This window comes from Hipposideros armiger, unplaced genomic scaffold, assembly GCF_001890085.2.
Source record: "Hipposideros armiger isolate ML-2016 unplaced genomic scaffold, ASM189008v1 scaffold_1026, whole genome shotgun sequence".
NCBI classification, from domain to species: domain Eukaryota; kingdom Metazoa; phylum Chordata; class Mammalia; order Chiroptera; family Hipposideridae; genus Hipposideros; species Hipposideros armiger.
In genome coordinates, this window is record NW_017732376.1 from 120,006 (window position 1) to 146,879 (window position 26,874).

Sequence of the window (26,874 nt, forward strand, 5' to 3'; positions counted from 1 at the left end):
TTTTTTTTTTTTTTTTGAAAGTTTGAAATTGTCTGTCTTGATGAGCTGTGTCCCTGCCCCCAGAACCCTGCCTGGCATACAGCAGGAACTTAGTGATTACCTGAAATAGTCCCATACCTCCTGTCAGGTCGATATCACCCACAGGCTCTCTCACAACAGTGCCCGAGGGAGCCCATTCGTACAGGAAATGCCCAAATTGCCAACTGTGCCCGCCCACCTGTCTCTGCAGTTGCAGCCTAACACCGCCCTCTGGAGGATAACAGGTGAGCCCACAGAGAAGCCCTTCATGCACTTTCATGCCAAACTACTCTTTCCTTAAGGGCCGGCTTCACATTAATATTCCTTTTACTACCTATGAATCCTTTAATGCTAACATTTCCGTTTACTCAAATAAGTCTGTTCCTTCTGCCTCACGAAGAATAAAACAAGTCATACACACATACACATTATCATTAGTAACTCTTTACTTAAGCGTTCCAAAGATCCCAAGCCCTATTTTAAAAATTAAAATTGCAAAGCACTCCATTCAATCAAAGCACATAAAACCCTCAAAATGAGTATCACGATTCATGATAGTTTTGTCTTACTCTGACAAAGTTTCTTTTACCCTTTATTACAAAGGCACAGAAGTCATCTGAGACCTCAGATGTTAACCTCACTGCATATTAACGTCGCACTGCTAGTGTGCAACTTAACACGAGATTATGAAGCTGACAGTACTGTCTCCCAACGACTCGTAAGGAGATACAAAGTCTTTCTATAAATAATAATTAAAAGAAAAACTGGGCTTTAAGACTGCGAGAGGCATAACAAAAGGGACCTGCAACTTTCTCTAAGGGCGGCTGTATTTCTGGATGGAAGTAAGACCTTACCTGGGAAAGTCCACCGCATATACCCGGCACACCGGCCCTGGCCTCACCAAAGAACAAAGTCAAATGAGCAACCGCTAGCAAGCTAAAAAATACTTTTCTGAAGCTCCATGTGAAAGCAGGACCGAGGTCATGCCGAGATGCTTCCTCATTCCGTCAGTAGCCACAGGTCAGGCGTTCTGGCTGTGGGTGCAGACGCCAAGGGGAGCCTCCGTGGTGCCGCCGCCCCAGGGCCGCCCTGGGTCTCCTCACCGGGGCGGCGCAGCCCCAGCTGGGTCGCTGAGGTCGCTGCCTGTGCTGGCGTCTGGGCTGGCGGCCTGCTCTGCAGCCTGGTGGGCACCCCCCTCGTCCTCCGGGGGCTCAGAGCTGGCTGCACTCTCATTGGTCAGAACAGTCCCGTCTTTCTTCTTCTCTGCCAACACCTCTAGCCCCATCATCCTGAGATAATGGAACCGTTCATTCTTGGGCACAAAAGTTCGAATTGAGGCCTTTCCCCGCCATCCACACAACACGATAGGACACTGCAGGGTATCTGGTTTCCTACAATGAAAATGGCTCCGTGTAAGTATTGCATCTAAGGAGGAATGCCATGCCGTCTCTCTGAAAGACCCACGGTGACACCATGGAAGGCGCGTCAGTCTGTGATCCCAGGGGGTTTTCTCCAAGGAAGGCCAGCTTCCTTCTTCACGTCCTGAGTATTACCCACACCCTCGGACTGGCCGTTTGTCCTTCTAAGAGCTCTCAGTGCGATGACCCCCAAGATTGCCCAACGCTTTCAATGTTAGAACTTCTACACTTTTCTCACACGTGAAGGCCTGTCTAGGACACCTCATCCCGCCGACCACCACACATCTCCGTCCCGTGGCTTCACTGCCCGTCCCAGTCCCTGCCTGTTCTTACAGATGACAGCCTGAGGCTCCCTGGAGGCCAGACCCGCCTCAGTCCTGAGCGGCAGTGCCGCAGGTTGGAATGCGGGGCTGGGACCCGGGACCGCCCATCCTTCCGAGACTCAGCGCGCCACAGTTTGGTCTCAATGCCCCTATTGCTTCTTGGTTACCCACCCACGTACAACAGGACCCCCTGGAAAGCACTGTACCCCACCATTTCCAGCACACACACAGTGGCCTCTGGGTCAGAGCATCCGGGCCTCCTGCAGTCCACTCGCAACCACCTGCTCGCAGGTGGCATCAACTCCCCTGTCCTCAACTGAGATGGTCACTGCTGTCTGTTTCTCAGTGCCGCTTACCAAGTACTATGCGTATCATTATTTACTATGCGTATCGCTGTTTAATTTCTTTCCGATGTGACTGGTCTCGTTTTTAGGCTCCTACAGGCCCTGTGTAATTAAACGTAAGTCCCAAACCTACTTCATGGCAGGCATCAGGGACAGAGGCTAAGGAAGGAACGGACACGGGGGGTTTAATTCTATTTTTTAAAAAACAAACAAGAAAAGAGAAGGGCCTAAATCAAGAGAAATAAACCACCAAAAAGAGAGAGAAATACAGCAGTATCTTTCCATTTTCCCTAGGTCAAAACATGGACAATAAGTTAATTAAAAACAAAAAAAACCCTGAGAGAAAAATACAAGAAATTCCCAAACTCCCGTTTTGATTTTCAGTGTGAAAGTTCCTGAGGCTGTCTTTTCGCCGGGGCACTTTAACCACTAGAAACTGTTTGTAGGGAAAAGGCAAATCCATGCTCTCTACGAAAATCACCCAGCGCCGTTCTTTAGAAACGCACTGCGCGGTCTGCCCGCAGGACCCCGTGAACCCAGCGCGCCCCGAGCTCCGCGCCCCGCTTTTCCCGTCAGGAGAGGCGGCCACCCCCGCCCTCCGAAGCCCCACGCGCTGTCAGCAAGCACGGCGGGCCGACCCCAGCACCGGCTCCGCCTGCACCGGCTCTGCACTCCGACCCCAGCACCGGGCCGGCGCGGTGCCTTCCTCAGCCCTTCGCTGGGCGCCATCTCTGTCCCCGCTGGGTCTCCGGAACCGCTCCCCCTTGGCTTCTGCAGTCTGCCCGCCCCCCCGCTGCTCCCATGTTCACTGGCTTCTCTAAAGGGCAAGCCCCTGCGGACCGCGCTCTTTCCCACGGTGTCCTCTTCCTCAGCTGCCACATCAGGCCTCATGGCTTTAAGCAGGACCTATCCGCTGGCGGACCCCAAACGCCTGCACCTGGAGCGCCCCCCGCCTCAGGCCCCACGCTTCTCCTACCCGCCTACCCGGGCCGACCTGATGGCCACGCCAGCACTTCAGACTCATTCGCGCTTCCCTCGTGTTTCAGGAGACGACGACTGCTCAACGCGGCCACCCGAAGCCACCTGAGGCTCCCGGCCCTTCCTTGCCCCCACCTGCCGCCCTAGCCCCGCCCCCGCACGCGCACGCGCACGCAGGCTGCTCCCGTCACTTACGTGGGGTCCGGCTCGTACTTCAGGACGATGCTCCCCTTGGCTGGAACAGAAACAGACAAGCGTTGGCCGAGCTTCCGGTCAGCGGACACCCTTGCTGAGCACGTCTATGTGCCCAGAATTGTGGGGAGAGAACAACGAATAATCTACACTTTGATCTGCAGAATCTCATGGAGAAAAGACTTTCTAAACACACGAGGCCACCAGTCAGCCAAGCCCCGAGTGGCGCAGTCAGGACAGTGTGGTTGGGGACAGTGTGGAAGAGGACCAGTCAGACCGCCAGGGGCTTCGGTGAAGCGACTCGGCAAGTCTCTCACACGCATGGAGGTGAGAACAAACTACTGGTTAATCCTCGAAAGTCAAGGTTAAATAATCGCTGCAACTCCCAGAAACTGCATGAAACAACACATTAAAAATGTCAAAATTTATACTGCCATCATCTAAACGTAGGAGTGTAAGAAAAAAACAAGTACAAACGGTTCCTTTATCCTTTAAAATAATCTATCACACTGCAGTTACACCTGAAGAGACAAGAGGAGACAGACTCAGCACAGCATGTTTCAGGCTCCTGAGGCCTCTAGGTTTACGCTTAAGACATACGATTATAAAACCGCAGTAACTGATTTGCTCAGTTTCCATCAAAATCATTCAGAAATATCGAACAACAAAAATAAACAAGAGTGAAGAGAAAAACAAAATTAGGCTCCTCAGTGGCTTCTTGTACTCTCAGGTGAAAGAGCACTGAGTGATCGGAAGTGGAGGTTCCTGAAATATAAAAGCGGCGATGTGACGGAGCGCCCATGTGGGCTGCCCAGCACGGCCTGGCAAATGCCGGCAGGACGGCATCTCCCAGTTGAATGGGACTGATCACAACGCCCAGCTAACTCCGTGCCCTGTGCTGTGATGTCCTCAGCCTCATGAAAGGCGGACCCGAGCCCCACGCTTTCTTCTGCTTCACGTGGGGCCTTCCCTGGCTGCCTGTCTGGTGGCGGGCGGGGGGCTTGGGGCTCTGGCTGGTGAGGTGGCCAGGCCCCAATCCTAGACCACACGGGGGGCTGGGCGGCACAGGGCCCCCAGCAGGGTGTGGGGAAGTCGGGCAGCCCCAGGGGTGCCCCTGACCCTCAGTACACTAAGGCATCAATGATGTTTCCACAAAGCCTTCTGGAAACTGACAGTCACAGAAAGCCACATGTACTAAGTATGAGCTCGAAAGGGACCCAGCAGAAGGGAACACCCCCATCTTTCCAAAGACAGTTAGCCTCTCAGCAAGTCACACCGCTTACCCATGTCCTTGGCTTGGCTGTAGGTCTCACTGCTAAGCTTTCTAAAAAATGGGTTTTCCTGGGTTAATAGAATTTTAACATCTTCCAACGGTACAGTAATAATTCTTGAATTGATGAATGGATACAATGTATATATTCCCTGTGGGAACAAGAGGCCACCATTACGAATGGAAATGACCACCCCCTTCCCAGTGTAAAGTGAGCAGCCGCTGCCCTCGGGGCCCGTCCCAGGGCCCTGTCTGGCCCTCCCCTCACCACAGTCCCCGGGGCAGGTGCGGTGCCCCTTGCCTCGAATCTATAGAAATGTAGAAAACGTAAGCAAACCGTCCCCCAGAGCAGGAAACCCGCCCTCAGGGAGTTCAGCCAGGCCAAGGGTGTTAAGCGCCAGCGAACTGAGTCACCCTGACCCATTGGGCTGGCTCAGAAATACACACTTGTGCCCCACTGTGTCCCACTCGCTCGTGGCCTGTGCCACCCATGTCTACTCCCCAAGTCACCTCCTGTGCTAGCCGGAAAGCACAATCAAACTCTTCCCCACTGTTATTCCGGCACCAGACTTTTATCCCGGTGTTAATAACCTGTAAGTGAAAAAACAGGATGAAACACACACAGTAATGTCAGAGTAATCGGTTACAACAATCCCTCCCCCACAAGGAGGCAGAGCTTCCAGGAGCTGCTGCAAAGAAGGAAGAGGAACAGGAAAGCTCTGAAGTCGTCTGAGTAAAACGGGTTTCACAGGGGTTCTCACGGCCCAACTGACCCTCTCCAATGGCTCTGGGTTATGTGGCTTATACTGACGAACAACCACAAGAGACACTGAAACGAGGACACCCTGAAAACACAAGATGTGACACATTCCACGGGCCATCAGAGCAAAGATGCTGTCGCCATGGACAGCCCAGTGAACACGTAAGGCTGGAGCATGAACAAAGGCAGCAAATGTCCTCGGACTGTTCTGAGGACATGCTGACCCTGCGACCTGCAGCCTACACTTGGGGACGCAAAGCCGTAAATACACAGGCAAAGGGCAACCTGAATTGGGAAAGCAGTCAAGCAAGTGAAAACGGGCCCCACGCAGGCAAACACTATGGAACGTGAAACAAGTAACGGCAGAGGCACAGGAGCCAGGCAGACCCTGCAACCCCGTGCACCTTCCTCCCGGGACACACGGTGCGGAACGGAAGGGATGCAGGCCGTGCCAGCACACGCCGGGCTCGGGGCCCTCGGCCCATCATGGACGAGAGGAGCCGGCGGCAGGACCAGCTCCTGCCACAGGGAGCCTGGGCAGGTGTCCTCCGTGACGCACCCGTCCACACCCGTGGCACACGCACCTTCATCCTCTCGCTGTTGTTCAGAAGCACGTTCCTCAGCTCCTTGGAGACCATGTACAGCTGCCTTTTCTTCCCTTCTGTGGTTCGAGTTAGCAAGTTCCTCCTCGGGAACGAAGGATCCAGAGCATAAAACTTCCTATAAACAAAGCAGGGCTGTTTACAAGAGCAGAGTTCCAAATTCCACAGACTGGCTGTCTCTAAGCGTCCTTCTCTCCCCCAACAGAGCTGGTGGCTTGAGGGCCCATGAGCTCCGCCGTGGACTCGTCTCCAGCCGTAACCCGCCTCAGCTGGGCCTCCAGCCCACAGCGCTACTCCAACAGCGACGGCTGCTCCCCCTGAACTGCTGCTCCACTGACGAGGACCCACGAACACACTGCTTTGGAGACATTTCACCGGGGATTTTTACTCACGCGTGCAAAGGACCAGCTGCCCGCCAGACAACGTAAGTGACCACGTTGGTAAATATACTCATAAACTTACTGAATAAGGAGAGAGCCTGACCCTGTGACCGTCAGCACCTTTCCTCTCTGTTCCGCCTGGAAGCCCACGGAGGCCCCACCTCCCACCCAGACCTGCTAGTCCTCGTCTGCTGCCTCGGGACCCAGCAAGGCAGCCTTGGCCACTGAGGTCGTAACTCATCGACTAATTTATCTTTGGGGTCACTGTCCAAAGTTCTTCACCTCTCTATCGTCTGTACCTGAGGGCAGCATACTTTCTCTGACTGCTCACCTTCAAGCGTTCAGTAAGCACCCTGTAAAGTTTCATCCAGCTCTAATATGCTAAATGAAAAACTAGGGTTAAATGTGACTGGTTATGCATTTATAACCCCAGTAAATGTCTTTAAATGAAGAATTAAAAGAATGACTTAATCCTTACTGGATAGGTGAAAATAATGGGTCGTCTTCAGGAATAAACACAAATGGATCTTCTTTAAATCCAAATAACTTCATCTTCTTCGATGGAGGAGGACTAAGAAGGAGATGGATGCGGTTAGTCGGTCTGGAACCTGGGTACCAAAGCTGACTCCCAACAGCACATTCCCCCTTCCCGCCTCCGCCTCCCCGCTGTGCAGCTCGGGCTTTTGCAAACGCAGAGCTGGGCTCTACCTGCAGGCGGCAACCCGCACACACAGCTCAGCTCATCAGCACTGAACCGCAACTACGCAGGAAGGACAGCCCTGTCCCGCCCGGCCCCACGGCAGGGAAGGCTCCGGGACCCGTCAGTCCGCACGCTGGGGAGAACTAGAATGTGGGGCTCAAGGCAGAACACTGTTTCTTACCCACACACGCCATCTTTCTTATTTCCATTATTCTCTAAATCCTCCGTTCTTTCAGCTACTTCTGTGTCGCCCATTCCAGTGACTGGTTTCCCGTCCAGCTCGGAGGGACCGGCAGGGCTGGGCTGCACAGGCTCTCTCGGCTCCGCAGTGTCCCTCTGCAGCTGTCACAGGGAACAAGTCTGTTTACACTCAAAGCTCGACTAGCTTTGCACTGCTACAAATAACTAAACACCGAGCTCACAGAATCCATCTGAGCTGTTTTCCACAGCGCTTTCTATATAAAAGGCAACAGAACTTTTTAAACCAAGTACTTTAAATCTATTTGCTATTATAAACAATTCACAAACATGACTTCTTGGAGGTGAAAATCAATTCCACGTTAACCCCATAAAGAGCACAGGCAGCCCATTCCCTAGTAGAGCCAACACCACCAGCTCGTCTCCATTTGAAACGCTGCTTGCCAGCTGCTCTGCGTGAGGCACACTGAGTGACACAAACGTGTCAATGCCATCACTAAAATATTAAGACAAGCACACAACTAACTGCAACACAAGCAAGGGCAGTAGAGGGGCCAGCCGAGTGGCTCAGTTGGTTAAGAGCTCGCTCAAGAGTGCGAGCTCTGAGCAACAGCGGTTTGAGGCCCGGTCTGAGCTGAGCTGCTGCTGAGCTGCTGCTGAGCTGCCAACAGGTGGCAGGATGGCTCAGCTAAAAAAAAAAAGGGCAGTGGAAACAGGAAGAGTCCACCTCCAGGGACCCAGGAAACGCCTGCTGCGTCCCGAGTTTCGGAACTGCGGCGGTAGCATCAACTTGGTTTTGAGAATGAGAAAAAGGTTTTACTTATGTTAAAATGGTGAAGAGTATCTTACATGAAAATCTTATATAAAAGTTATTTATAAGCATGTGTCCTAACAAGTCACAAGCTTGGTAAAAGTGCTAACTGCCAGTCCCCGTGAAGACATGCGCACAAAAGTTAACCGTGTCCCCGAGTTCACAAAGCAGTAAGAGTGTGGGGCTGTCAATGCTACACAACACTGCCTCCCAGAGAGCAGCTTATTTCAAGGTAAAAAAAAAGCAAAAACGAAACCACCACCACCAACCTCCTGACGAGCCTAGTGCCCCCCCCCCCCCCCCCGTGCTTCTGGAAACGCTGCTTCTTTTTCAGAACCCGTCCCAAGCGCCCTTCTCCACAAAGCCTTTCTATTCCATCTCAGCGACCTGCTGTTGCCTCCCTCCAAACACCAACAGCCCGTGGCAGTGGGGCTCTCCCTGACTCCAACTCTAGATCAGCATCTAACGCCTTCCCTTCAACGACGTGCCGGGTCCCCAAGACGAAGAACCCGAGTTATCAGCGTGGCCCCAGCAGAGCCAAGCACAGTCACCCGAAACATGCGTCCTCAACAAAACGAACAGGAACCGACAGAGTAAGAAAAGGGAAGAAGTAATAATAGCGAGATGACACCATATCAGAGGAGGTAGGCTGAAGGAAAAGTCCAAAACTCATGGACGTAAGTTAAGCACCTACGTAGCCAGCTATGTGAGAAAATGTCAATGCAGCCCCAAATGCAAGTAAACCTAGCATGCACTTATGTGTAACAGGCTCTAGACCTGTGTGTGTGGCACAGGGGCCACAGGCCACATGTGCTTTACGACCACTGCAAACGTGACCGGTGTCACTTACACAGAAGGTGCATCTTAGAGTGTAAAGAGCACACTATTTTACAACACTTACTATGACAGCATATAAAACGCCTTATTAATAACCTCCCATTTTCATTATATGGAAATGACACTTAAATATACTGGGATAAATAAAACATTATTAAAATTCATTTCACTCTTTTCATGTTTACTTTAATTTAAACATGGCTCAAGGAAACTGGTCACAGGTGGTGACACTGCATGGAGCGTGCACAGCGCTCCTACTCCTGCCAGGGACTTGGGGACTGAGTGGCGTCCAGAAACCCAGGGACTCGTCCCGTCAGGGCAATGACCTGGAGCCTCACCGCCGCCGTGGTGCCTGCCCGGCGTGTGCATGTGAGGCTCGCTCCATGTTGGTCTGGGCTGGCCAGATCCCAGAAAACTGTCTCCTTCCTGTTTCTGCAAAGCCTAAGCACCATCTGTGCTCACTTTTAAGCTTGGATCTGACGGAAATACAGGCCTTCAGACTGCGACTCCACACCATGGTCTGTGATTATGGAAGGCCTACGCAGAGACTAACCAGTGCCCAGTTGACAGAGAGGACAGCACATTAAACCGCAACTTTGTGTCAAGACTCCCAAGGCGGCCCTTTCCCAACCAGGGACCCAGGAGGCATTTCACTGCTTCCAGCGCGTCAGGCCCTACACGTTTCCTTTTCAGCCAGGCCTGGACAAAGTCTGTCCCGGCCAAGGTGAAGGTGGGCTGGCTGGAGGTCAGCAGAGTTCTGTCGACCTGAAAGAGGCTGAACTGAACACAGGGAATGAGAGCTCAGAGCCAGCTGAAGGATGGGGGTGGTATTCTGACGTTGGCCACAGGGTGCTCTTTAAATCTTTTCAGTTTTTATTAAAGAATTAGATTTAAGATGTAGAAGAAATGCACTCCCCAAAGTCTGCCTTTTCCACCTACCTATCCCTTACAAGAAATTGCTTTTGGTTTGGCAACCTCAGAATCTGAAAGAACCCCACCCGCCATGTTCAGGCTCAGCCACCTTCCAACCCCCAACAGCATTCCACTGACCTCCGTCAGCTCCTGCCTTAAACGCACAGAGATCACATGGCATGCACTGTTATTTTGGAAGACATTTACCTTTGGTGGACGTTTATTCCACGGCATTGAAGACTTTTTCACTAACACTGCCACAAAGAACCCTCCAGTATTTTGATGATGTGGTAATATTCTAAGACTAAAAAAAACATAATTCTCACTTTTTAACAGATCCAGAATACATTGTTTTAGTATCAAATATTAAGACAAATACTGTAAAGATGACCTGTGACAGAAAAGGCATGCCTTGTTGGAAATATCCACAACCCTCGCTCACGGAATGGTCAACGTGTAATGTGTAAGTTAATTCGGTACCCAGTGTATTACCACTGAGGTTCTAGCCACGTTCATGATTCACAAAAGGCTTGAAGCCAGCAGCTATCAGGTACAGAGGAGTTGTTCTGCGCTGGGAAGTTCACATACCTGAGGCTGGCCACGGGCGCGCCCAGGCCTCGCAGCAATGCCCGAGGGCCCAGCCCCACCACCACCCCAGACGGAGGGCCCCACGAACTCACCACCGCTCCAGGTGCATGGCCTGTAGCTTTTCCGGGTCCTTGGGTGGGAACATGGTCGGCCGAATCTGAGTATGTCTGCTGTGGGGAACCTCATCCCACTCTGCAAACCAATGTCCATCTTTTGTCATTACCTGCAAAACGAGGATGGGTTCCCAAATCACCTGCTCTACCTCATTGTAAGAAAAACTACAGGGAGCCGGGGACACGCTCTCCAACCTGACCAATGGCCATTCCCATTTCCCTCCAAAGCTAGGGAGGCTACTTGCAAAGATAAAAATGAGGTAATCTTTTATTACATAAAACAGGACAATCATTTTATAAAAAAGCATTTTCCATGTGGGATTAAAAAAAAAAAACACAAGCCTCAGACTGTTTCTGGTTTAAAACTGAAAAGTTCAATGTTTCATACTGGACATGAAGCTTGAGTTCTAGTCAATAATAATAAAAAAGAAGTACTAGAGGCCGGCCGAGTGGCTCAGTTGGTTAAGAGCTCGCTCAAGAGTTTGAGCTCTGAGCAACAGCGGTTCAATGCCCGGCACGAGCTGAGCTGCCAACAAGGTGGCAGGATGGCTCAGCTAAAAAATAAAAAAATAAATAAAAAATAAAGAAGTACTTATGGGGATGAGAATAAACAAAGTTATTTCTAATTGGAGAATAAAGGCAGAAAAACTTTCCCACTGCCAGAGAAAAATATTTCTATAATCACAAATTTATTATGTATAATTTTGAAACTGATTCTAAACTGTATAACGAAACACAGTATTATTCAAGATACTCAAGCGTGGCTGTTTTAAAACTTGCCCGACTATGACAAGCCGCCTAAGTTGCGCCTGCTCCTTTGAGCCAGACCCTCACAGAAAGGCTACCTTCCAGTGTGTGAGTCCAGGCATCCATTTCAGTCCCGGCAATTCAGACGACACATCAGCCAGCTCCAAAGCACCTATGTATCAAAAAAAAAAAAAAATGTTTTCACATTGTGCCCAGTTCAAGAACCCAGATGCAAAAGATCACGTATTGGCTGCATGATTCTATGTACAGGAAATGTCCAGGGAAGGCAAAACCACAAACACAAAGCACATTAATGACTCCTGCATGAGGTGCTAATGGAGTGACTGCACACGGGTGGGGGGGGGGCCCTCTGCCTGGGGTGATGGGAATGGTCTAAAATTGGACTGAGGTGAGGGCTATGATGCAATTCAGTAAATTTGGTAACGATCGCTGAATTGTTCACTTAGAACGAGTGCATGTTACGGTATGTAAATCAGAAGAGCTCCATAAAGCTGCTCGTTCAAATAGGAAGAAGCTGCGAGTCCCAGGACGCACCCAAGACTGACTCCATAGCCAAGGCCACCCCAGGGGCTCGCAGCCTGTGGTCCACTCCTGCTTTCCAGGCACACACCAGTCAGATGATGTGGGTTTTCATGCCTTTATGTCTAACAAACATTCCAGAGCTGAAACACAACATCTAAAGTGAACTGTGGCAAGTTTAACACATTCAATTTTAGGCCCAAGTCAGAAGTCAGTTGTCTAAAACTGCCCATCAGGGCACCAATTTGAAAACCACAGTGTCTACAGCAGCAGTGAGATGGGGCTGGGAAACCTCCACATGAACGGACTCCGATGCACATTTGGCAGCCTCAGAGGAGGACCCGCCATCAAGGCCCCGGGGGCCAGGAAAACTCAGGACAATTACAAAAGCAAGGCCAGATCTCTCCCCAGGGGCATCGAGCTGTGCGACACCTGTGACAAAAGCATGGCCCTGCCTTCCACTAGTGTATGAGAAGCCTTTCTTTTCGATGTGTGACTCAACAATAGTGCAGGTTCAAGGAAACTTCTCAAACGCCATCCAGCGCTCAGCAGTGCCCTCCTACCAGCACTTGGGTCAGAAGCCGCCAACGCTGGCCCAGCGGGTGTAGACTGAATGTTTACCGACGGCTCTCCTCCAGCTAAGTGTCTGGGCACTTTCAGGCGGGGACCACAGTCGCCAGCACCGTCAAGTACAGAGCCCAGTGACGGTCTACTGTCGGATGGGGCCACGCCTACAAGTGTGGCCTGAAACAACCACGTGCCAGTGGTGACTGAGAGTGAAGCCTACACTGCAGTCCACCTGCCCGGGAAGAAAACAGGTTCCGTGCAGGACACCCCGAGCTAATTTACTATTAAATTTCATCACCCACAATCCTTCTCTTCATCTGCCATTTGAAATAAAGCACCAAGAATGTGAAGATTATGACCACGCAAAGAACAGCACTCAGAAACCACATCCTTCCATAGGCCAACAAAAACCAAAGAGCAAAAACAGAATAAACACGACACACTCACTTCAGGTCTAACGGTGAACAGGGAGGCCTGGCCCACAGCACCGACCCATCAGCCACTGAGAACCTACTGTGGATACCAACGCAGGAAACACATAAACTCGTTTCAGTGTTCATGTTTCCACTAATGTCACACACACACGTGTAGTAAATTCGGTAGCACTCTATTCTGGAAGTTTGAAATTGCTCATTGTTTGCTTTAAGAAGATGATAGGAAATATTATCACTTCAGTGAAAACATAAAAGATGACTATTTCACAGCAGAACATTACGGAAGTTGCTGTTTCAGACGTTTCCGAGTCTGCCATCCCTCAGTATGAAGCAGTGCCCTAAGACCTCACACCCATAGGAGGGCCATTGTCAAAACCACGGAAAAGAACAGGTGCAGGTGAGGATGTGGACACCTGGACACCCTGTGCACCGCTGGGGGGAACGTACAATGGTGCAGCTGCGCGGGAGAGAGCATGCAGGGTCCTGAAGCACAGACCTGCCCTGCTGGCCAGCAATCCCACTTCTGCGTACATGTCCAGAAAAACTGAACGCAGGGCTCAACGGGTTACGTGTACAGCCACGGTCACGGCAGCACTATTCACGAGAGCTAAGATGAAGAAGCAACCCAAGTGTCCATGACCAGTGGCCGGAACACACACACAATGGACTATTATTCAGCCTGAAAAGGAAGGAAAGCGACGCATGCTACCACATGCATAAACCCTGAGAACATCAGCCCAGAGAAATAAGTCAGGCACAAATCGACCAACGCCGTGACGCGCTCACACAAGGTACCAAGAGTGGTCACCCTCGCAGAGACAGAACCCAACCCTGGGGAGGGGATTCTGGGAGTAACTGAGCGGGTTCAGGATTTCAGATCTGCAAGATGAAGCGCTCTGGAGGCTGGCGATGCAACAATGTGAACGCACTTAACACTGCACGCGCTTAACGCTACTGGAGTGCATGCTTAAATATAGTTAAGATAGTAAATGTTATGTGTTTTACCACAATTACATTTTTTTTTTAAGTGGGATGAGGATTGGACGTAACCTTTCACACTTAGGTAAACAAAATGGGCAGCCTCATAATTCAAGCAATATGACAAACCTGTAATACAGTGTATTTTCAGTAGGGATAGCTCGTTTTAGGGTTTGCAGGCTAATCACATGAACAAATGCCCAGAAGGCCCACAGGAATAGACACCATAGCAATAAAAAAAAGCTTGTGAAAACTGCGTACTTTTACTGAGAGACTCACGAAGCAGACTTACCCTCACTCTTCTCCAGTAAAGATGCAATGACCGCTTCATCTTCAACAGGGTTCAGGGAACACGTGGAATACACCATCCGCCCGCCTTCCACGAGCTGTTCTGCACCCCGCGTTGCAATCCGCAGCTGTAAGCTAAGGGTGGGATATACTAGGTCACAGACAGACAGCACATCCTTTATCAGCACCTATCATGTCACATTTGTTACAAGTGTTTATGACGGACTTACAATAAGATACAAAATACTCCAGGTAAAGTGAACCATTCCCATAAAAAACAAAAACCTAAACTTTTTCAGTGAAGTTAAAATAAACCTACATAAGTGCTTCATGTAAAAAAAAAAGCATTTACGTTGGCTGTCTGTGCACCTTTCCCAACATATCAACACATAAAGCACAAAACTCAAAATATTAGGCGAATTTCATTATTAAAAAGCCTCCATACTTGGCCAAATATTTGACTTTTCTTCCTATGAACGATCTTTATCCCTCAGTACGTCCTAATCCTGCCTGTTTCACAAAAATGTTAAGTATTTAAGAAAAACAAAGCTCTTGCTAGAGTCACCAGTGGTTAATATTCATTCCTACACTTAGGTCATCTACAGCTCTACACTTAAAAACATGTAATTTTAAAGTTAAGTGAAAAAAATAGGGAGTTCTGTACACTGTAGAATCAGAACTGTTCAAAACATGTAATTTAAAAATCCTCAGGCACAGAAAACCACAATTCACTAGACATTACAGAAGTTATCTTTGATTTAAGAGATTTTTTTTCCTTTTAAGAATTTTCCAAATTTTCTTTCACGGCAAAAAACGTTTGAGATCAAAACGTTAAACAAAATACTTCAACACAAAACAGAAAACTGGAGAAAGACTGGTAAGGGAGTAAGGTAAATGGCCATGTCATGAAAAATACATGTTTGAAGTGTCACTGGAAATTTTTATAAAAGGCATTGTTGATAAATGTATATGTGAAATGTTTACAATCTTCAGTTTGCTACTCTTCAAAATTCTAAAACCAACCACCTGTGGTAAGTACGCAAACTCCCGTGGACGGTGAAGGCGGCCATTAGCATTAGTGCTTAGGTCCAGCCGTTCGGCCGTCCCGGAAGCTGAGCTGGGCAGCCCCGGGGAAGTGGCCCCAGCCTGCCCGCCGGCCCCGTGCTCACTCACCCATGCAGCTGCAAGCTGTGTGAGGGGCTCCACTTCTTCCAGACGTCAATGTTCTTCCTCATGGTGCCATCTCCACTGGAAGGGGAGATATTTAAGAACTTAAAACTCTCTACAGATAAATGGTTCGTTTAAAAACATGTATTCAAGCTAAATTACAAAACAGGTGTTATAAATTCAACTTTTTAATGAAACTTCAATTTTCAATTCAGTAAGGAAAGGCAGACTTGAAAAGGAAACCTCAGTCAACACTTCGAGACGGCAATTTGCTTCCACTGGAGGAAAGAACCAGCAAAACAAAATTTTAGACCCAGGAGAGACACAACAATGAACACGTATAAGATGTTTTGATCTTGCTACTCAGAAACTTGGTTAATTCAACAGTGGCATTTTAATCAGAATTACGTGTACATGAATAATGACAAACTTATAAAGGACTTCCCACAGCAAATTTAATTAAGCCAATTTAATTTCTTTACCAAGATTTTCCCATGTATCGGTTAAATATTCTTATTTTCTGCTTTTATTTAATGGATATTTTTTCCATGTAAATTTCAGAACGCACACTTGCTCCACGAATATTTCTGTCCACGTCTAATTTTAGCTCCCAGTTTTTCAGGGGTAATTCCTGCGTCTGTTGACTTTTTCTATGAAGTTTAATTTTCCTTGCTGGTCTAGTCACATATCCTTGAGGTGACAAGTACAGGATGGAAATGTTCTGTTAGGATGCTTTTCAGATGATGTCGCTCACTTGTATGGTAATGTAATTTCAGAGGTTTCCTCAGCTCTCTCTTAGGGCTTGCTCATTAGGTCCCCTCATTTCACAGTGTGAGACAGGTTATTACACTGCTGATGGAAAGAACATGGGGTAGGAAACAGCTGATCCAAAGGAAAATGAGAAAACTGCAAACCAGAAGAGCAGGAATGTAATTCATGCCTGATTTGAAATTTTACTTTGAAGGGGAATTCTTCCAGGTACTTAGGCTCGGCCACATTCACACTCCCAGCTAATTTTCAGCCTTCCGCCACCAGCGGGAAACACACCACTTGAACAGCATGAATTTAACATGGATGTATCATAAACACAGTGTTTACTACTAACAAAGTTTTGTGGTAGTTTTTGCACTCTAGTTTCCACAAACTCCTGAGTTTGGAATGTATTACAGCCTTGTGAAAATTGCCCACGTCACTGCCTGTGGACACTTAACAGCCATCTTTCATCTGATTTGTTTCTTTTTGGAAAAACTCGGTTATTCCATGAAATTCTTTTAAAGATAAACTCTAGAAGTCTAAAATGTGCATGTAAAATTTGAAGACAATCACGTGAACAAATACAGGTAAAAGGCGTTTCTCAAAGGTTTGCAGTCCTATTTTCATTGGCTAATGACGTTTAAGAGTCATCATAAAAACCCAATGTGACTATGGCTTATTCTATGACGGTGTTTTACACCCTTGCTGAAGTGCCAACAGAAACACTTGGGTGAGGAAATCCCCCAAGCAACAGCATCCTGGCACGCACCAGTGGGAGTTTAGGATGTTCTTTCCTCTCGGGCGTTTCCTTGCACCTCCTTTTGGGCTATTCACCGAGGCGCGCCTCTCTCTGTCTGTTCTGCACCCTCACTCTGCTGTGCTGCGCTGTGCCATGTGTCACTGAAACCCTGAGTGTCTCCTCGGACTGTGGCCCCCACGTCTCTCTTCATCCCGGTCGCCAGGAGACGCAGATGCATAGCCACGTTTGTGTGCAGCTCACTGGTCTGTACGTGACTTATTTCCTTGGTGCATTCTGGGCGTTCTGGCCACTTGAGAATACAGGTACCTGCAAGGGACGTCACACAGGATGCGGTCGTAGAACAGGATCTCCTTCCTCCCGTTCACGTCTACCCGGAGTCTCGGGATGCTGGACGCGTCGTGGTTGACCACCATGATGCAGGGGCTGCTCAACCTCTTGGCCTGATGCACGAGCAGATAGCAGCGCTTGTTGTCCACGTCATTTGCGATGACGAATCCCTCTGGGAACATTAAGTTATAGTGTCAGGGGACATGTGGCACAAGTAGGGCAACTTCCTGACACAAGTAACCTCTAGGCTGTCAGGTGAGAGTGATATCCACCCAACCTGAATCCCGAACATAAGGTTTGCCAGGACGAAGTAGGTGGCAGAAAACAAGGAGTCGCTGGGAGGTTCTGAGCTGCACTGCTGGCTACGGACCACTGCCGGGACGTTCCCCGGGTGCCACGTCCTCCCCTGGCTACGGACCGCTGCCGGGACGTTCCCCGGGTGCCACATCCTCCCCTGGCTAAGGACCGCTGCCGGGACGTTCCCCGGGTGCCACGTCCTCCCCTGGCTACGGACCGCTGCCGGGACGTTCCCCGGGTGCCACGTCCTCCCCTGGCTACGGACAGCTGCCGGGACGTTCCCCGGGTGCCACATCCTCCCCTGGCTAAGGACCACTGCCGGGACGTTCCCCGGGTGCCACCCTCTTCTTCTGGTTTCTCTCTCACCTCCAGCAAAAAGGCAAATATGCCTAGTAACATCTTATGATCAATATCTCTCTTTTAAAACAACATGAAACGTAAAACATTGCTGGTAAGAGAGGCTCATTACTACCAACTTGGAGAAAATAAGAATCCTTTTTAGCAAAGATATTTATCACAGAAAAGGGGCCTTTTAATAAACACGACTAACACGCATGCCAGTGAAAACAGAACTACAGCGGCTGGCTTACACGGAGGAAGCCGGAGGTGCTAAAGGTGATGCAATTATTAAAAGGCTAGCAAACACTATGAACAGTACTTCCCACTTTTTTTTTAAATCCCCAGAAAGGCGCATCAGTGACACTGCTCTTCTCTGAGCACTTTGCAATCTTGTGTAACATCCCCCAAGTTCAGAACTGATGTCTCATTTCATATGTGACATCTAGTAACATCACCAACTCGCCTCGTATATGGTGGTGGGACATGACCTTAAGGAGTCCAACCTCAGCTCGTAATCACTCCACTCCACTGCCTCTCACCAAGACAGTAAGTCATCAAAACAGCCACAAAACCCCACAATGTGGACTGTGACTACCAAAAATTCAAAAGGAAACCGAAATCCACTCTGGCTTAATAAAGGCCATTTGTTGTTAGAGAAAACCCACAAAATCTCCGCTAACTAAAGGCCCCTTGCTGCCCCGTGTGCTGGTTAGGGACCCAATGACGGCAGTGTGCAAACTGCCCAGCTCTACTCTCAGAGGCGCAGGTCACGTTCTAACGGCTCCCTCATCGACAGTCACCAAAGCAGCGTCCAGGGCCTACCTGGAAAAGGGACGTTCATGTCGGCGTGCAGCATTTCAATCAACTGTGCGGTCTTTGATCCGGGGGCTGCACACATGTCTAAGATCTGATAAACAGCAATAAATACATGGTATTTTTATTTTAAGAACGCAAACATTCTACATTTAATTAAAACAATTTATGAGTTATTCTAGTATTTGATTTCGATTCCAAGCCCTAAATATATTACGGGATGAATCAACAACATGATGCATTTAACTGATAGGGATCTCATCGTGTAGAAGGCCCCAAACCACAGTGAGAAAGCCACTCTCTCCACAGAGGATGGGAACAGGTGGCACTAGAAGCCAGTGAAAGTGACACATTTAGAGACAAATGAAAAGATACTAAATGCAAGAAGCACTGTAACACACTGCCGAGGACAGAGCTACCTGGGCTCCAAATCTCAGCTCAGCCACTGCCTAGCCCTGCGACCTTGGGCCAGTTACTTCAACTTTTCTCTGCCTCCATTTCCTCATTTGGAAACATGGGGACAGTGGCAGCATCCACCCTCACAGGGATGTGTGGATAAAAAACAATTTATGACAACAGCACAGAGCAGAGCTCAGTATGTAACAAGTGTCCACTGTAATTTTCAATCGGATTTAGTCAATTCAGACCCTTGAAGATAATCTGTGTAGTAAATAAACAAATTAAGAAATGAACTTTAAAAGGGAAAATTTGTCAAAATTAAATAGGATAAAAGTTCAAAAAAGAACCTAAACAGAAATGTCTATCCCTTTCTACTTTATCCAAAGTTGAAAAGAAAAAAAAAAAAAAAAAGAAGGATTCATTATATTAAGAAACAAAGGTGTCAACAAACAGAGGCAGGGCGGTGACAGCAGCCCAGCGCCACCGGCCGGACGGCGCCCACAGTACCTTGTGGTGTGGCTGAGCGCTGAGCAGCAGCGGCGGGACCATACTAACGGCTTCTTGGCGACTGATGTTTCCCTTAGAAAACAAAATGTTGCAAAATCAGCAACAACGTTCAAAAAGGCAGGAAATTTCAATACTGGAAATTGAAAATTTCAGATGCTACAGCAAAAAGCCATAGAGTCATACGCGGAACAAGAGTTAGCACTACCGCAAAAACAGTAATTAGGACAGGTTGTTATACTAGTGGGTAAGTGGTTGCTACCCGAAGGCCAAGTAAAAATGACCGTGAATACCACACTTACCACCAGGGTGTTAGAAACGCAGGGGTAACACTAAGTTTCATTGTTTTATAGAAGAAATCTTACACAAGAAAGGACTAAGCACACACAGTCCCAACTCCCTGCCTTCAGGACGTACGCAAGCCGGGTGAGCATGTCCCTAGGACACACTGCCACTGAAACACCCTCAACAGTGGAAGCAATCGAGGGGGGCACAGGACCAAGTCCCCGCTGGCGAGTTTTTCCCTCAGCTGAGCTTGTAACTCCTATTACTTAGTCCCCCGTTTTCAGGGACAGTCCACGCCTGCTTTCTAGTCCTCAGAACCGCCTCTCAGGAAGATGGGGAGACATCAGTCGTGCTCCCCTTTCCTTCTCAAAGATAAACTGTCTCCAATTCCTCACAAAATTCATCTGTGGACCAGGGCATGTGCTCAGCTGTTTGCTCAGACGTAGACAAAACGTCCTTGATGAAGTCCAGCACGTGCCTCAATCATAACTCTATTTAACAGCCTTAAGAATGAATGCTTTAAACTGGGGGCAGGGGGCCCCCCGGAGGCTCCTGCTCCTCTACAGCCGGGTCCTTGGCACCTGACTGCAGAACCTAAACCCCAGCTAGACACACCTGCTGATTTCCACCTGATGGTTTTTGAGCCAACAGTTAAGTGTGTGAAGACAGAACCCTGACCAACTCACTGGGCACACTGGTTCCAAGCTTTGGGTTATGCGTGTGATGCTGAGGGGCCTGCCTTCTGTTTTCATCCAAGTTTTCAATTAAGCATTGGGCTGCAATGGGGACATCGGGCCCTTGACTCCACACATGCTGGCAGTTAGTGCTGGTTCGTAAACACGTCCTGAAGAGGGTTTGCAGCCAGATATGAATGACCCAAAGAGTAACTCACCTGGCTGACTTCTGATCAAAAACTAGACTGGTTCCCTACAATATCCGACATGAAACTCTCATCTCCTCCATCTTTCGAAGCCACCAAAATCTGGCTCCTCACAACGTACCTCCCTGTGTATCACTCCACTCCCCATGAACCTCTGCTCTGTGAACCTGACTTGCTCTCTACCAGTTTGATCTTCATCTGACCTTGCATCTCGATTGAAGGTGAGTCCCGGAACTCTTCCTTGACTGGCCCAAGTACTGAACCAGGAATGTGGCAGCGCTCACTGTTTATTCCTAACTGTCGGGGTGGGGGTGGGAGGTGGACAGCCTGACAAACAGGAGCGCGGTTTACCAGGTTACCTAAATGGATAGAAGGCCGCAATGCGTGGCAAGAGCGAGCTGTGGGTCGAGGAGGTTAGAACTGGGTGAGGTGAAGGGTTTCTAACTCGGTTGTGGCTTCAGGGAGGAAACGTGGGAGACAGGTTAATTCTGCCACGTGGATACAGAAGACTGAAAAAGAATTATCATCTGTTGACACACAGGTTTCCTTGGCTAGAAGATTAGAAAATGGTAGGAACTTCTGATTTAAAATGTGAGACTATTAAGAATTCCAAAGAATGAAAAGGAAACAGCAAAGCTTACAACAGCCAAACTCCATGTATTATGCGAGAAAAAAGCTATTTTGTTGGTCAAAGTTTGATGCAAACAGTAAAAAGTTCAGCGATCATAATGATGAATGAGCCAGGATCTGGAACGGGAAGTAACCCTGAAGGTGAAGATGGTGCTGTTTTAGGAGAATCAAAGCCACCTCATTTAGGTGTTTTTTTGTATGTTTGTTTGTTTTCGCAAAGGTGAAATACAGAAACAAGAAAAAAAAATGATAAAAAGTGAGTTCAAAAGTCTCACTGTTAGGAAAGTAAGTAGCAGAGCCACAAAATCATTTACTTTCTCAGTCGGACGAGCAGCAGCATGGTGCACCTAAGAAAGTGAGAGTGAGCTGAGTGGCCATCTCCTGAATGACAGCCGATCGAGCAGGGTGCTGTGTGCGCCCCAGTTCTGCAGCCATGTAAACCCAGGAGCAGCCAGAAATACAGGCTGACACCTGTGATGATATCCTCCATTAAATTAATTAGTCCAGCCCAACAAGTAGCAGCTATATAAATAATCAGATTAAAGCTGGCATAGACACTTAAAGGTGCCTTTCCTTGGTCGCTCCCAGTGACAAACATGGTTAAAATATAACTACGATACTAACGTGCACTTAAAGCTTTAAGCAAATCAATAAATCTAAAGAACTCTACTTACAGATTCGGTTTCGCTAACCAGAAACTGGTGAAACTTTTCCAACTGCGGAGACTTTCGCAAGATTTTTCGACTTAAATTTGTGTGCCAGGCAAGTTCTTCAGGATACCTGACCAGAAAGAAAGACATCTATGGATCATATACATCAAAGTGCTCTCTTAACAACTTCTTGCTGATCCAGGTCATACACCAAACGACACCGATTTTGGTCTACTTGTTCATCCACGACCCTCGCTAGTCCAGTCAGCCAACACTGCAGGATGTCCCTGGGACGTACGCAGCGTGATTGCACTGTTTCGTGGCCCAGGCAGAAACAGGAGAGCCTGGGGGGTCACAGGAGACACACGCGCATGGTATCACTGTAAAACCATGATGTGGAGTGCTCAAGAGACAAAGAAAAAGTGGACGCTCCTCTGCTCTTCACTATGGATGGTCAGTTAACAATGCTATAGAGGTCATCGAAAAAAAGACGTAAGAACAAATTTCTCAAAGTTCAAGTGCAGATCACATGGAATCAAAATGTGGTAGGGCAGGTATCAGACTGTTTTACAAATATATACCAATCTTACTATAGTTTTCATTATTTCTAAAACAAGCCAGTTCAATAATGTACTGAAATGTTTTATATATCAAAAGCCCTTGGAAACCACCAATACATTAATTTGAGGCTCCTACGCTATTATTTATACAGACCTAAGAATGAAGCATCTTCTGCCATTTCTGTGACTGTATTTCAACTTGCTATAAATGATGACATCACTGGTCAGGAAACACGTGGTGTTTTTTTAAACTTGGCTTGCTCCCGACCACCAATCTCCAATTGCATGGGTCAGTACACTGATATGACACATAGAGCCATGCTCAATTAACCCAATGCCTAGCTAAGCATAACATGGCACTCGGTGATAAAATCTTACTTCAGTTTTAGCAGCTGTTATAAAGTCTTGGGTGTTATAATAAGCTCAATGTAACAATGCAAGGCCACAATGTTTCCATGTGTCCAATTGTAACTAAGGTAATAGCCATGAAAAGGAAACCAGAAAGTGTGGAATATGATACATTTGACTGCTCTGAAAACTTTTGAGTGATTAACTGACAGAAACAACCTCAGGTGTTAAGATTTTAAGACACTGCTTAACAGGCATGACACTAGTTACATTTGACTCTACCAAACGACAAAGGCTAAACTAGCTGAATCTGTTCACAGTCACCCTCCAAATATACCAAGCGCTTTGGTTCTATTTCCTATGCCTGGCTGCTTCTTCAATATTTCACCTGTTTCAAAAATACAGACGGTGCCAAAAAAAAAAAATATATATATATATACATACACATTCTAAGAAAGGAAAATTATTAAAATTGTAATAGTCTATACCAATAACAAAACATGAGTACAAGTCATGTTTGACTTCTGCAATTACAAGAGGTGATCAGAGTGGTTACCATCAGCGTCCAGACACTTCTGATTACAGCGAACTACTGCTTCAGCAACACTGACCAGTGTCCGCTTGTATACATTTATTTGGCATCCCCGGTATAAAAACAAAATACAATCATATTTACCAGGCAATTAAGACTTTAGTTTTACATACTCCCTTTGGCCGAATTACAGGTGAAATGGTAGGGATACACTCAAATGTGGCTTTGTTATTATTCCTCAAAATCTGCCGTCCCCTTGCAACCTTTACCAGGTTGAATAGCTAAACACCTAGTTTTATATAATTCTGGCAACTCTGAGTTGCCTGTGATTAATGACAGATAATCATGTAAATTACAACCTTTCCAAATCACCGACATCATTAATTTGAATTCTGCACGCCATTACTGATTACAAGTATCTTAATTTTCATTTTCATATCCACATAAGCAATCTAAATAGATCTTGAGGGAATATTTCCCTACGTGCCTTAAGAGTTAATTTCTAATAGCTAAAATGGAAATTTATTATAACAAAACTAAAATTCCACCTAAGTAATTAACGTCTTGTAAGCTATCAATCTTAGGAAAATATATACTTAAGAACTTTCAGATAATTAAATACAAAACAGGCTGGCTGTTAAAATGAATTTAAAAATGTTTCTTATATAGCTTTAGAACAACTTTTTTGAACAAATGTTTATTAAAATCTTTGTAGATTTTTAATATCAAACAAAATAATCTCAAAGAACTATTTGGAAACTTTGAGGATCAATTAAAACCACCACTGACACCTTTATACCTCAAAAATTCTTAAGGGAAAATAAATCTCTGTAAATATATACATCTATGATAAATCATCTTCAATCCAGACATTGAAAAAAACAAAGAGAATGACAATAAGGTGTTCTCTACAAACGACCCTCAAAGCAAGACTTTTTTAAGAACACTTTGGGATAATTTAACAGTTCTGAGTCGATGAAAAGGAAAAAGTGAAATCTGTCCAAGCTTTAAGTCCTATACTTACTATTCCTTCTAGAAAACAGGGTTCCCACAAACACCTTCCTGAATTTTATTCCACTATGTACCAAAAGATTAAGAATAACATAGGATCTATTTCTGCATTTTGAGCAATACAGAAATCCATCAGACATCTTGGTCAAGTTTCCGCTTTACTTGCTTGCTGAGAGATTCATGGGTATCCCACACCTAATAAATGTATTCGATTGACTGTTTATACAATAAAACGTTTATGCAGCTGTCACTGATGATGGAAAAAGCTGAGTATTAGGAACCCGAATCATACAATACGCTGTTCACACCCTCCTGGTTTCCGTTGTATGTTCAGAAAGTTAAAGCAAACACTAATGTGAAGAGAATGACTGGTGATTCACTTTTATTCTTTAACCACAGACAACTTCAGCTGAATACTGATCTTAGCACCTGGCCATTCATGATTCATTCACTACGCTGCACACATTTGTGATATGGATACTGAAAATCCAAATGGCCAACAAAAGAAAAGGTGGAAAACTATAGCCCACAATTACTGAAAACCTGACCCCGGTTTGCAATCACTAAAGGGTATCCAAAAAAAAATCCTGTGATACTTAAATAATCAGAAACCTCCAAAAGTTGTCAGAAAATGCTGGTTAAAGTCACCTTTTTATATCAATCATTTAAAATAGTTATATTTGGTTTTGTGAGAACTTTCAATGCCTCAAAAAGTTGATCATCTGAAATGTGGAACTGTAACAATTTAATGACTTCCCAGGGCTGGCCTCTACAGTTTGTGCTTGAGCCTCTAAGGCATTTTACAAGACAGGCTACGCTGTCGAAAGAAGGGATTGTCTTCAGACAAGAGAAACAAGTGCGCATGGAGGGCAGGAGTCCGCCTGGGCGCTGGAGACAGTGGAAAGGCAGAATCGGCGGGAACCATCTTGGTGAACCTTTGTCAGCTCGGCTGTCATTTTTCTGACAGTAGGAGAAGCCGCTCTGCAAGTTCTGACATGAGAAAACAAGGGGTGTAAATGGAAGCGGTGGAAGTGGTACTGTAACGTCAAGGAAAAGAAAGAGGATGGATCGACTGGGAAAAACTCAGTGACTCAACTACAGAGAGCCGCAAAGCATACCTGCGCACGTTCACACCAGTGTAAAAGGGGTATCAGTAAAAAGTCTGGAATTATATTCGGGTTCTTTCGTGTTAATAGCAAACACATTAGCAAGAATTACACTCGAGTGACCAAGATTAAAATCCCAAGGACACACCCAACAGCATGGAGTCTCGTGGTACCTACCAACTCAGGGGCTGTGGGACTTCAACTTTCTGACCGTCCACCTCCAGGTCCTCCAGTTCCTTGAAATACTTGTTCTTCAAGCAATGGAGAATCTCTTTGGCGTGGCTATTAACAAACAAGCAAGTTTCAAACCACCTGTGCATGGAGCGAAGGCATTCTTGAACGGCTGCCTTTTGAACTCCTTCGAAATTTAAACAAACCTCGCTGTTTAATCGCTAAAGGGCGACACACTAATTGCAACACTCCTGCATCTCTTCCCTCCTAAATATTCCTACAGTTCCGCTTTTACTTGCAACTCATCTTGGAAAGGTACGACTACAAACATTTAAAAAGAGAGAAAAGACTAGAAGCTTTACAAAAACTCCATAGTGCCGCAAATTCTCACGTGTGCCAAGGGGTGGGCTTCCTGGGCTCCCCAATACCCAGGGGTCCGCTTGCACGTTCAGCCCGGGCCCCAGCCTCCCGTCTCCCCGGGCCTCCCCCGGATCCACGCCGCGGACACGCAGCAGCTCTCTGGCACGGTCACTTCTGCGGGGGGGGGGGCGGGGGCGGGAAACACCCGCGTTTTCTAACTTTAACCTTGGGCATCCCAATCCCAGCTCTCTGGGAAGTGACGGCGCGGCGCCTACCTTTTGTAACCAGTGATTCTCAAAGTGGCCGGGAGCGGCTCCCTGAGCGCTTCCATGAACTGGTCCCACTCGCCCTCGGGCACGATCTTGAGCTCCTGGTAGAAGTGCTCGAAGAGCTTGTTCTCCTTCACGATCTCGGGGTACCCGCCTTCCCAGCCCTGAGGGACGAAAGGGGCATCTACCCAGGGCCCGAGGGACCGGCCCTCACCACCCCTCGGGCCTCGGGGTAGGGGAGGCCACGCGGGGCCCCCGCCCACCTCGTCGGGGCTCTTACCGCGTCATTGCGCTTCCCGCCGCCTCTGGCGCCGTCCTCCGCTCCCTCTGGCCGCTGCTGCTGCTGCTGCCGCTGGAGCCGCCGGCCCCGCGACCGCCGCCCCATGGTCCACGCGGCCACGCACGCCGCCCGCACACACCGACCCGCCACCGCCGGCCGCGCGCACTTCCGGGCTGTAGCTCGAGGCCCCGGCGGGTCTGCGCCTGCGCCTCTCCCGGGCCTGCGGGGACCTTCAACAAGTAAGCCCAAAACGCCGTGACCCGTACTCCCCAAAAGCAGCGAGCGAGGGGACCCGCTGACAGCCTGAGTGGGAAAGTGAGCAGCCCCAAAAGCGTGTGGGCGCCGAGCCTCCGGGTTTCCCACGCGACCTCAGGCAGCAATGCGGCCAGCCCGAAGTTGCGCGTGCGCACAGCGCCGAGGACGCGGAGGGCCTGG

The 26,874-nt window shown here is 47.9% G+C and overlaps 1 protein-coding gene across 1 annotated transcript; it reads right to left on the reverse strand.

The window, feature by feature from the left end:
- NSUN2 (NOP2/Sun RNA methyltransferase 2) lies at positions 1–26,790 on the reverse strand. Its single transcript, XM_019631643.1, has 19 exons — positions 26,440–26,790; positions 26,166–26,323; positions 25,537–25,641; positions 21,827–21,932; positions 19,361–19,432; positions 18,464–18,548; positions 16,985–17,177; positions 15,172–15,246; positions 14,003–14,133; positions 11,290–11,363; positions 10,424–10,554; positions 9,951–10,047; positions 7,167–7,327; positions 6,764–6,856; positions 5,888–6,023; positions 5,054–5,134; positions 4,557–4,695; positions 3,277–3,316; positions 1–1,409 (listed from the first exon to the last, which is right to left on the reverse strand). Exons 1-19 carry the CDS (start codon positions 26,542–26,544, stop codon positions 1,118–1,120), a joined length of 2,274 nt encoding a protein of 757 aa, XP_019487188.1. The 5' UTR covers positions 26,545–26,790; the 3' UTR covers positions 1–1,117.
- Between the last annotated feature and the right edge of the window lie 84 nt (positions 26,791–26,874).

Bases quoted from the DNA above. Each gene is read 5' to 3' on its own strand.
- NSUN2 (XM_019631643.1), bottom strand. From the start codon at position 26,544: ATGGGGCGGCGGTCGCGGGGCCGGCGGCTCCAGCGGCAGCAGCAGCAG. The intron at 26,324-26,439 runs GTAAGAGCCCCG...TTCGTCCCTCAG, and splicing joins GCGGGAAGCGCAATGACGCG to GGCTGGGAAGGCGGGTACCC. The intron at 1,410-3,276 runs GTAAGTGACGGG...TTTTCATTGTAG, and splicing joins AAGTACGAGCCGGACCCCAC to GAAACCAGATACCCTGCAGT.